Source organism: Gymnoscopelus microlampas (assembly GCF_963454915.1).
Source record: "Gymnoscopelus microlampas genome assembly, chromosome: 3".
NCBI classification, from domain to species: domain Eukaryota; kingdom Metazoa; phylum Chordata; class Actinopteri; order Myctophiformes; family Myctophidae; genus Gymnoscopelus; species Gymnoscopelus microlampas.
The window spans coordinates 59,068,748-59,081,161 of NC_139940.1; the positions used below are offsets into that span (position 1 = coordinate 59,068,748).

The 12,414-nt window shown below is 40.4% G+C and overlaps 1 protein-coding gene across 1 annotated transcript in view; it reads left to right on the top strand.

Moving 5' to 3' along the window:
* The window catches only part of LOC311042463 (phosphatidylinositol 4-phosphate 5-kinase type-1 alpha-like), a 48,042-nt gene that overhangs the window by 22,566 nt on the left and 13,062 nt on the right, over positions 1 to 12,414 (top strand). The window contains exons 4-8 of the mRNA XM_084053206.1: positions 1,927 to 2,057; positions 6,677 to 6,794; positions 8,050 to 8,202; positions 8,871 to 9,170; positions 10,874 to 11,142. Of these exons, the coding sequence (XP_083909332.1) occupies positions 1,927 to 2,057; positions 6,677 to 6,794; positions 8,050 to 8,202; positions 8,871 to 9,170; positions 10,874 to 11,142 (971 nt within the window). The remainder of the gene's footprint in view (positions 1 to 1,926; positions 2,058 to 6,676; positions 6,795 to 8,049; positions 8,203 to 8,870; positions 9,171 to 10,873; positions 11,143 to 12,414) is intronic.

A 12,414-nucleotide genomic window follows, 5' to 3' on the forward strand; every position in this document is an offset into this window, starting at 1 on the left:
CTTGCAAAATTATAACATTGTATTTGGACAATATGTAATTGTTAGTCCCACCAAAATATTGCAATAAACACTGTTATTGTGAAACTCTTTTATGTAAGTTCTTTTAACTCTCTCAGTGCCACACAACGAGATATCCCAAGTTTTTTCTGAATGCCCTCAGTGCCAAGAACAAAAAATCTCGAGTTAAAAAAAAAAAAAAATGTTCAGAACCCAAGATATCATTATCTGAAGATTTGCAGCTCCATCCACTCCTTGTTTAACGTATAACTGAAAAAGGCTGTATCTCGCTCCTAAGCACTTTTTTTTTTACTTACTAAAACATTGCTGGGACCGTATGAACATATTTTTTTATTTCATTGGCACTGAGCGAGTTAAATTACATATTTTATACACATACTGTATGCACATGATATGTACGGTATATCATTCAAAAGTGAGCGTGTGTGCAATGATGTCACGGAAAGATGGTGACACAATATCATCAGACATATAAAAAATCAACACAGGCTTGGCTTATCCACTGCACTATTTCCACCAAAAACACATTTAAAATGAGTTGAAGTAATACAATTGTTGAATTTTAATCAGTGACTAATTTATATATCGTCGTTGTAGGGCGTAAACCTCATATCTCCATATTTCAACATGTTATGCTTTTTCATAAATTAAAGGAGTAGTTCACCCAAAAAATGACTTATTTTCTATCAATTACACACCCCATGAAGCCTTGAATTCCTGGAGATTTTTTAGTTTTTGTCGCATTCCTGAGCCAATAAATTGATGACCGTCTGAGTCTCCTGTAGGAGACTTGTGGAGTGTCCTACCAGAGACATAAGCATCTTTCTCCCAGCATCAAATTATTGTCTCAGGAATGCGACAAAAACTAAAAAATCTCCAGGAATTCAAGGCTTCATGGGGTGTGTAATTGATGCCCTACTTCTTTAATGCCCTACTGTACTTCATCATACAAGATAGTCCATGAGCCAGAGCCCCAAAATTGAGCAATGATTATCGAAAGAGTGGGCAAAACCATACCTATATTAAATTGTTCATAGGGTCAATATAAGTAAATAAATATATGATAACCTTTCCACAGGTGTAGCTTTTTCATAGTTATCACACATTTTGTTATTTTCCCCATACGTACATGACAGGTGAAAAAATGACAACATTTTAAAAAGAGTTATCATAATGAAACTTCCTCAGTTGATTACTTACATGAAGACAATGATTTATCGTATTACAAGTTTTCTGAAATTGTATATTTAAATGTGCAAATTAGGCATTAGGAAAATATGCCCAAATTTGCATAACTTTCCAGAATCAACATTGGAACATTGGACAAAGCCAGAGTCAACATTCTTATTTCATTTTGTTAAGATGTTGGAGTCAAAGGTTTTTAACAAGGGAATATTCAATTTCTGGCTCAATTTTGGGGCTCTGGCTCATGGACTAAATGCCTAATTTGCATATTTAAATATACAATTTCAGAAAACTTGTAATACGATAAATCATTGTCTTCATGTAAGTAATCAACTCAGGAAGTTTCATTATGATAACTCTTTTTTAAATGTTGTCATTTTTCACCTGTCATGTACGTATGGGGAAAATAACAAAATGTGTGATAACTATGAAAAAGCTGCTCCTTTGGAGAGGTTATCATATATTTATTTACTCGTATTGACCCTATGAACAATTTAATATAGGTTTGGTTTTGCCCACTCTTTCGATAATGAAATCTTGTCTGGCTTATGGACTAAAAATGGAGCGCAAAATAACTGAAAATAGCCACTAAGTGTTTTCAAAGTAATGATAAAAAAGGAACGGTTTTGGACATGACGAGGTTTACACCCGACAGCAAAAATTGGTCAGCGTGTCCCATCAGGGCGTCCCAGCACTCATGGCCTCTGTCCTATCCCTCTCCAGACCACCTCGTCTGCCCTGAAAGGTGCCATCCAGCTGGGCATCACGCACACGGTGGGCAGCCTCAGTCAGAAGGCAGAGAGGGACGTTCTCATGCAGGACTTCGTGGTGGTAGAGAGCATCTTCTTCCCAAGGTTAGTGCATACCTTCGACCAGTGGTGGGAAAAAGTACTTCTTTTTTTTTACTTGAGTAAAAGTATGAATACTGCAATGTAGAAATACTAAGTGATAGTCTGGAATTAAAGGTAGGGTAAGTGATATTTTTTGGTTAAAACAAAAAGTATTTTGTTTAAAGGTTAAAATACTATATTCTGATGGTAATCATTGCTATAGATGTCTCCCTGTCTCTCCAGCTCTTTGATAAACAGAAAATACATTTTTCGGTAGGTGTCAAAATCTCAGCCAATCAGGAGAAAGTACCCATTTTTAAGCTTAATTTGTATAGTGTTCCAGTTGCAATTTTGTCTGCTCATTTCTTAGTGTCATCACTTCCAATTTCACTTGTTTAATCTATATCCTGATTGAGTTCTCTGCCCTGGTTGGATAAAATTGGAAATGGAACTGAAACGAAAATGCATTTTCTGTTTAATAAAGAGCTGGAGAGACAAGGAGACTCCTAATGGTGAACAAACACTCTATAGCAATGAGTACTATCAGAATATAGAGCTATTTAACTATTATTTTAACCAACGCAAATCACTTACCCTACCTTTAAACATGTACTTATTGGTATTGAAATTTGCTTAAAGTACCAAAAGTAAAAGGTACTCATTATGCAGAATGTCCCATTTCACATGTTTTCAACTGTATAAAATGTATGCAAATCTTTTGAAAATAGCAGATCTACAAGCTCACAATGCGTCGCGATGCAACGCATTGTGAGCTTGTAGATCGGCTATTTTCTAATGGCCGAAATGTATGTGGGGCTGAAGTGATTAATGTATGTTTTGTATTAATGATCAAAATCTACAAAGTAACTAGTAACTAATGCTTTCAAATAATTGTTGTGGAGTAAAAGTACAATATTTGCCTCTGAGATGTAGTGGAGTAGAAGTAAAAGTACAGAGAACTGGAAATACTCCAGTAAAGTAAAAATGCCTCAACATTAGTAGTTACAGTACTTGAGTAAATGTACTTAGTTAGTTTACACCACTGCCTTCGACAAAGAAACTGCACCTGGTATGACGGGGCTTTCCCAGGCGACGTGTACACGACCAGATCAGAAAACGACAAAGTGCCGTTTGCGTTCTCACCTATTCTGCGTTTACACGGAGACGCAAAACGGTGATTGAAAACGCATGCGTAGAACCACTTCCATTCTACTTCCTATCACAGTTGTTTGTTTACACCAACGTAATAGCATATGCGGCGTGAGCCATGACGTCACACGTTTTGCGGTTTCCCCCGTACCGCCTGTTTACATGGAGACAACGAGGTGGAGCGTTTTCAAAGAAGGGGGTTTCACTGTGGTGTGCGGTTTCAACCCCCGAAAATGCTGTTGCCGTCTCTAAACCAGTGGTTTTCAATCCTTTTCATATCAAGGTCCATTATCAAGGTCCATCGGCATTTGAGCCACGGACCACCATTTTATGAGATTTAGCCTCTCAGACCCACAACTTTTATTAGGTATTTTGTTATCGTTGGATACGATAATTCCATGCTGTATTGATATACCATAGGAAAGATAACAGGTAAATGTTGATCAAAAATAACAATTCTTTAACTCATTCCCTGCCAGACTTATTTCTGGCTGTGTTTGCCCACTGCCAGCGATTTAGTGTTTTTTATAACTTTAAAAAATTCACATTTTTTGTTTCCCATTATGATCGCAAGTGCAATCGTTTCTAAACACACAGGCGAGTCGTGCACGCTGCTCAAACAACAAACATTGCGGTCGGGGCGGAGTCTCTCTCCTCCAGCCCAGTGTAAAAACACCATGTTTCGCTATGTAAACGGAAAACTTACTTACTTTTTCCACCTCGCCACAGACCTCGCTAAATCCCTTATGATCGCGTGTTCAACTGTTTGTAGACACACAGGGTAGTTGTGTGAGTGGCCCAGAAAAGACATTTTCAATCGGCGACATTCCATTTTGCAGTAGTAGCAGTTTCAAAACAGCGTCGCTAAACAGCATTCCACGGCGGAGAAATGCAAAGCCGAGAAAATACAGTTATAGGGCGGGACCTAAACAGGAAGCGGACGGAACCGAAAATCTTCGATTTGACATATTTCCGTATCCGGGTGTGCTACAATGAAATGTGTCACTGCGAGAGATGAAGGACCTTGAGATCTTGTTTTAAAAAAATCTTTTGCAAAATTACGTTTTTTACGTCAGTGGCAGATTTGGTAATTGGAAAAAAATATGTTTTTTACGTCAGTGGCAGTGAATGAGTTAATTGAGTAATGCAGATGTTTAACAATAATGTAACTCTTGAGTGTAAAAATGAAACCAAATGGACCCGTAAGGGTCCATTTGGTTTCATTTTACGCTCTCAAGAGTTTAAAGATCTATAAGGGGTCCATTTGGTCACCAACTCTCCATCATTTAGCTGGGGACCACCTGGAACCCCCTCAAGGACCACTGGTGGTCCCCGGACCACCGGTTGAGAACCACTGGTCTAAAACGGAAGGCACATCTGATATTTGATTCAGCCGTTTTCTCTAGAGACAGCCAACTCCCTTTTTAACTCACTCCCAGCTCACATTAAAACAAAAAGCTTGAAATTAAATAATGACTCAAGCAGGAAGTCCGGTGCACTTCCCCTTTCTTGAGATTCCAACTCCCTTTTCTGTGAAATTTCTTGACCTCCAACTTCCCAGTAAATGACTACATTGACGGTCATCGTTGGTCACCGCTCACCAGGTCATTCAGTTCACTTAGTTTCTCAACTAGTGGAAAGAAAATCAATCATGTTCCTACATTACTAAATGCATGGTCGGGGACCACATTTAGACCACCAGTGGTCCACGGACCAGCAGTTGAAAATGCTTGCTATAATGGAAACTGATATTCTGTGATATACTTTCCCATAATATGACACAATTTCTTTAATCAAGTGCATGTGAGTGATGGCTTGTGATATGCTTTTTTTTGTGTGTGTGATAAATTGAGGGGATGTATCTTTTTTTGGGTAAATCCAGTGCTACTGAACACCCTTTACGTCTGTGTGTGGGTTTTACAAATATCGAACCAATGCAAAGTATTAAAAAAGCACTTCCGACTAAACCTCCTAACTCCACTGGATCCTCAAACGGTCGGATTGATTGGAAGGACTAAGTCAGACGGAAAAAAAACCTATATCCACATTAATGGTCAAAAACCACTTGAGCTGTATTTGGGTAAAGTGATGATAATATAAAGGACACATTCAAGTATCTGACAATGTATAAAGTCACCATACCAACTTTGATGAGATAGTATTGTGGTTTTCTAAATACATGTTTATTTTAGATTTCCTGAAAAGTTGATATTTTGGACATAGCTGGTTTCTGCCCGTCAGCAGAGACATGTAAGGTGCTATGAAGTAACAATGTAATTCAGAGGTGCTGTGGGTGATAATTAAGCAATATTACACGAGAGGGTGTGCTTTACCGTCATTATTGGCACACCAGTGATGCGGTCAGGAACGAGGCGGAGCCAAGTTCCGCGAGCATCACTGAAGTGCCAATAATGTAGGTAAAGCACACCCTCGAGTGTAATATTGCGATTATACAACAGTTACCAACAAAACACATCCACATGTATTCATATTGTGGGGCAATTCATAATAAAAATGTTTAGCTATTACCCGTTTCCCTGTAAAGAGAATAGGGATGTCCGATATTATCGGCCTCCCGATATTATCGGCCGATATTAGCATAAAAGTTGATATCGGGAAAATATCGGTATCGGTTTTTGAAAAAAAAAAAAAAATTTTTTTTTTTTTTTTTTTTTTTTGCTTTATAAATAAGTTACAGGAGTTCTTACTGTATATGGTCTGTGTGATATGAAATTTGAGCTTACCCTAATCACAATAATCCCCGCATATATCGGTATCGGTAATTAAGAGTTGGACAATATCGGTATATCGGTTATCGGTAAAAAAGCCAATATCGGACAACCCTAAAAGAGAAGAGTTTATTTGACTGAGACATTAAATAGTCCCTGTAGCAGCGCTCTGAGGCACCGTCTCATCAACACAGCTGATTCCAATAGGCTATATGCTCCGTCTTACGACCGTGTCACATGGCCAAAATAACTGATCTACAAGCTGACAACGCGCCGCGATGGCGACGCGTTGTGAACTTGTAGATCGGCTAAGTCAAAATTAACAACATTTTAACAGTCCATTTTGCATAGCTGTTTGTTCTCCGGTGGCGGCGGTGGGTCAGGCTACTGTCTGTCTGTCTTCCTACCGTGGGACAGCGTGACGTCACAGCACAGCTGTGCCATATATGGTCTAATCAGGTGTGGACTGCAGTGCGGAGTGATTTATTAATGTGATTAGGCCCGTGCTATCATGCTGGTTTGAAGAACGGCTAGATAGCTATTTCAACAAATCAGATTGCTTGGTCGGAACTACCTGTTGTATAATGTTTTTTATACAAGGGTGCCCTGAACCAAAAACGTATGAGAAACCACTGTGTTGCACACCTGAACAGCATTACACCAAATCTGTGTGCAAATAACTGTTAGCAGTTTGATTCTTTCACCTGACTGACGTTTTCTTGTTTATCTCTCTCTCTGTGTCTCTCTCTCTCTCCATGTTTCCAGTGAAGGTAGTAATTTGACTCCGGCTCACCACTACAGTGACTTTCGTTTCAAGACGTACGCTCCCATTGCCTTCCGTTACTTCAGGGAAATGTTTGGCATCCGGCCGGACGACTACTTGGTCAGTTCTACACCTCAACAACTGCACATTTTTTGTCAACAACAGTTTGATTGAAATTTGTATTAGGCAAAAAGAATGTAAAACATCACAGCTACATTTATAATACTGTCTAAAAGGTCCGTCCAAAAAAGTCCTTGCGGACTTGTTTCTGATGAGGTCCTTGGTATTCATTTCATAGACATATATAGTAGCAACCAAACAGTTCAATAACATAAAAATATACAGAGAAAAAATAACACTTTGTACAGCATTTTATATATATATATATATATATATATATATATATATATATATATATATATATATATATATATATATATATATATATATATATATATATATATAAAATATAATATATATGGTACTAGCTCCTCTTTTGGCCTCCAGAAAGATGTGTTTTTAGGGCTGTTTTAAATGAGCCCAGTGAACTGCATTTTTTGAGGGATGGGGTTAGACTATTCCATACCTTGGTGGCTGTGCTGTAGTGAATGAATTGTTTTTGTGAATGAACAGTAGTGAATGAATTGTTTTTATAGACGATGATGATTATTTTCATAGCTGTTATTGCATCGAATCCGAGAAGAGCGTTTTCGATTTTTGATTATAACAATGCATCGATCAACCACTTTCAATTCAATTCATCTATGCTCTCTTGATCAATTGAATACATAGGTCCACCATGGAAACAAGTCCCCATGACTTTTTTGTGTTATCCTTTTAGCCTAAATGTTTTACTGTACCTCCGTGCTGTACAAGCAAAAATAGCCGATCTGCAGCCTTGTAATCTGGATGCTGGGGGTTCAAGTGGTTAACCCATTAAGACCTGAGGCCGATTCTACAAATGTCTTCTAAATCCTATCAGTTTTCTGAAACACTTATGTTGCTATAATCGGTGGTTCTCAAACTTTCTCATGTCAGGGACCCCCAAAATTGTATATGTATTTGGCCGTGGACCCCCATCTCAAAATATTTAGTTCCAGGGACCCCCAGAAGCAAAGATTTGAGTTACAAATGTTAGCTTAAAAAAATATATATATACTATACAAAGATTTGCACCCATTTTCACGATTTTTCAAAGCTCATAGCGCGGCAGTGCCGCGCTACACGAGCTTGTAGATCTGCTATTTTTGAATAACCAAAGAAATCTTAAAATGACACATGGCTTAAGCGATTATTTTCTCGAAATGATTTGTTTAAATCGGTCAGTTTGATGAAGCGTCGCGTCCTCCTGACGACTCTTGTCTGCCCCCTGCAGTACGCTCTGTGTAGTGAGCCTCTCATAGAGCTGTCCAACCCCGGGGCCAGTGGCTCCGTGTTCTACGTGTCCAGCGACGACGAGTTCATCATCAAGACCGTTCAGCACAAAGAGGCCGAGTTCCTCCAGAAACTACTGCCCGGCTACTTCATGGTAAGACCCACTACCATTCAACGAAACAAATCAGACATAATGGTGCCCTTGATATGTGTCCTTTAGGGCAATGGTTCTCTTTTAAGACTTTTAAGACCTTTATAATACTTAAATAAGAAAGAAAGAAAAGACCATTACTGCATCAAAAGTAATCAACAAATTCTACTATAAAAAAAACCTGTCCAAATCTGCCACATTTTCCAATAATAAAAGAAAGGCAATTTTTACTTTTCTGGAGTATTTCCTATTTTCAATACTTTTGCTTCTACTCCACTACATCTCAGAGGCAAATATTGTACTTTTACTCCACTACAATTATTTGACAGCTTTAGTTACTAGTTACTTTGTAGATTTAGATTATTATCACAAAACACACATTACCCACTTCAGCCCCATATATATATATTTCGGCCATTTGAAAATAGTCGATCGACAAGCTTGTAGATCTGCTATTTTTAAAAGATTTGTATACATTTTGAACTTGTGAAATGGGACACTCTGCAAAATGAGTACTTTCTACTTTTTCTACTGACAGTACATTTTGATACCAAGACTTTTGTACTTTTACTCAAGTTTTTTACTCAATTTTGAATACCTTACTGATACTGATACTTTTACTTAAGTAAAACACTGTGAGTTCTTCTCCCACCCGCTGTGCCTTTTGCCAGAACCTGAACCAGAACAAGCGCACGCTGCTGCCCAAGTTCTACGGGCTGTACTGCGTGCAGGCGGGGGGCAAGAACATCCGCATCGTGGTGATGAACAACCTGCTGCCGCGCGCCGTCCCCATGCACCTCAAGTACGACCTGAAGGGCTCCACCTACAAGAGGCGGGCGTCGGCCAAGGAGCGCGAGAAGCGCGTGCCCACCTACAAGGACCTGGACTTCATCCAGGACCTGCCCGACGGCCTGCTGCTGGAGGCCGACAACTACAACGCCCTGAACAAGACCATCCACAGAGACTGTCTGGTGAGAGGGAGGGGGAGAGGTAGGGAAGGATGGGTAGAAAGAGAGGGCGAGGGAGGCAGAGAGATGGGGGGAGAGAGCGAGAGAGATTGAGGGGAGGGAGAGAGAGACACATAGAGGGGGAGACTAGAGAGAGAGAGAGCGAGAGGATTCAATATATCAGTGGTTCTGAAACTTTTTCATGTCAAGGACCCCCAAAATTATATGTATTTGGCCACGGACCCCCCAGCTCATAGAGCTTTTTGAATAGCCAAAGTATACAATAATGGTTAACCCATTGAGACCTGAAGCCGATTCTACATGTCTCCTAAATCTCAACAGTTTTCTGAAAAACGTATGTTTCTATATCAGTGGTGCTCAATCTTTTTCATGTCAAGGACCACCCAAAATTATATGTATTTGGCCGCGGACCCCCATCAAAATATTTTGTTCCAGGGACCCCCAGAAGCAAAGATTTTAGTTAAAAAATTTCACTTTAAAAATATATATATTCAGAAGATTTGCACACATTTTCACGATTTTTCAAAAATAGCAGATCTACAAGCTCATAGCGCGGCACTCGGTGCCGCGCTATGAGCTTGTATATCTGCTATTTTTGAATAGCCAAAGTGTAAAATAATGCTTTTTAGCTCAAATCAAAAAATGACACAGTTCCAGGTCTTAATGGGTTAAAGTGGTTAAAATGATGTTGACGCTATATTAACTTATTTAGCTGGGGACCCCCTGGTAACCTGCCAAGGACCCCTGGGGTCAGACAGAGAGAGAGGGGGGGAGAAGGAGGGCAGAGAGAGGGACAGGGGAGAAGGGGAGGCAGAGAAAGAGAAACGAACAGGGACAGAGAGGATTCAATCTATGGGTTTATTACACGGCTTGGTTGAATGCTTGATTCTGATTGGTCAATCATCGTTCATTATTTCTTGATAATGGCCGATGATAATGACCGCTGTCTAATCAGAGACTCGGAGCACCTGCTCATGTCAACCTGCGCTGCTTGGTTTTATGCTGTAATCCAACATGACAGCCAGCTAAACAAACAAACAATGTAATTTACAGCTAAACGTTGCTCTCAAGAATATTTTTAAAAACATTTTAAGTGAGAAATAGACGATGCAATAACCGAAAAGTGATCCTTTCCTTGTTTATCGTTGTGCACCAACTCAAGAATACAAAACACTCGCCCCAAAACACAGTCGCCCCGGGGCAAATCCGGCGGTATTATATGCAAATACGGCGGTATATAGAATGGGGGCGAGTCTTTCGGTTAATTATGGACTACTGTCATTCGTTTTCCGAGGTGAATATCTCCGCCCAGCTTATTAGCTTACTTATGGAATACTTTCATTGCCGTAAGCAAGGAAATACTTCGTTTTGTTGTTACTTTTGGGTCAATTTATTCATTTATTTATTAAGTAGCCATGTAATAAGCGGGATAATGTATGGGGAGGTGGTCATTATTGAAATTTAAAGCCCTTCAGGGTGATTATGCACCTCCGGATAATCACCCTGTCGGGCTTTAAATTTCAATAATGACCACCTCCCCATACATTATCCCATACATATTGAATCGAAATAGCCACATTTTGTCATAGTTTTAATCATCATAGCTTAGTTTTTATTTAGTTTTCGTCAGTGAAATAAGGCAGTCGACGAGCATGTTTTGTCACAGCGTCAGTCAACTAAATGAACGCTGGTTTGTGTTCGTGCAGCTGCTGCAGAGCTTCAAGATCATGGACTACAGTCTGCTGATGGGCATCCACAACCTGGACCAGGCCAGCAGAGAGAAGGAGCGGGGGGGAGGGGGAGGAGGAGGAGGAGGAGGAGGAGGGGGCGGACATTCAGGGGACAGCGGGGGATCCGAGGGAGCCGTGACCCCGGACCAGCGGCGGCCCCAGGCCCAGAAGAGCCTGTACTGCACAGCCATGGAGTCCATCCAGGGAGAGGCGCGGGGGAAGGGAGCCATGGAGTCTGAAGACCAGTGAGTCTGCTCTGTGCCAACTACACTGTTAACGCTTTTTTTTTTCATGTCAAGGACCCCCAAAATAATTATGTATTTGGCCGCGGACCCCCATCTCAAGGAAATGACGTTGATGCTTTACAAATCTGTTAACATTCTCCGTGAATGAAACGAGTGTTGTGATTGGTCAAAAAATATAGTTTCCGGGGGAAACGGAAATCCTGTCCACTCAGGACTTCCTAGACACTCGATGCTTTAGGTCGTGACCAGGCTCTTCTTTTCGCAGATGAGTGAGGCTGGGACCGAGGTTATGTATTAGGCCACGGACCCCCATCTGAAGTCATTTGTCTCTGAGACCATCTCTGAGACCCCAGTCTACACAGTCCAAATCCGTAATATTACTTTAACTCTGAGAGTGTACAAATGGAACCAAATGGACCCTATTTGTTGACTCTCAAAGTTACAGAGTTGTAAGGGTATGATCACGCTAGGCACCAAAAAACAAAAAAAACGTGCACTGTCTTTTAACACATCGGGTGCCGATCACGGTCTGAACCGTGTGTTTACATAGTAGCACTCTGGTGCCGTTCACGGTCTGAACCGTGATTTCAGTCTTTTTGTTTTTTTCGTTTTTCTCCGCGCGGGTGGGGCTAGAGCAGCCCTGGGAGTACCCATTGTGATCTTGAGAAGGAAGGGCCAGATAGATCACCGGAAACAAAAACATGGCTTCCGTCCACTTCCTGTCTATTTCCTTCTTTAAAACGCCTATATCTCCGAATCCGTTTCTGGTGGTGAAAACCGGTCATGCGTGATGCGCGATCCCCCCCCGTTGTAACTTGCGACTGAAATGTTATGGTTCCAGGCTGTAGCCAGGGTCATCGCTCAACATGAATGGATGCTTTTTTTTACGTGGATTTGCTGGTCGTGGAGTCTAGAGCTTTGAACAGCAAAGCACAGTCAATGGGGAGAATGCTGGCACCCAACGTAAGTTGTTATGAAAAAATGCTGGCACCCGATGTGTTAAAACCTATATGAGAAATGACCAAAAGGCAAGCGCATAGTGGTCGTCTTTAAAAGGCACTGGCTGGGAGTGCTTTTAAAAGATGAGATAAGTTTTTGATGAGAAAAAACTTTTTTAGAAATGCTTGAAGCAAAGATTTGAGTTAAAAATGGTCGCTTTAAAAAACATATATTCAAAGATTTGCACACATTTTCACGATAAAAAAAAAGCTATGAACTTGTAGATCTGCTATTTTTTTAATCGCCAAAGTTTAAAATAATGGCTATAGCTCA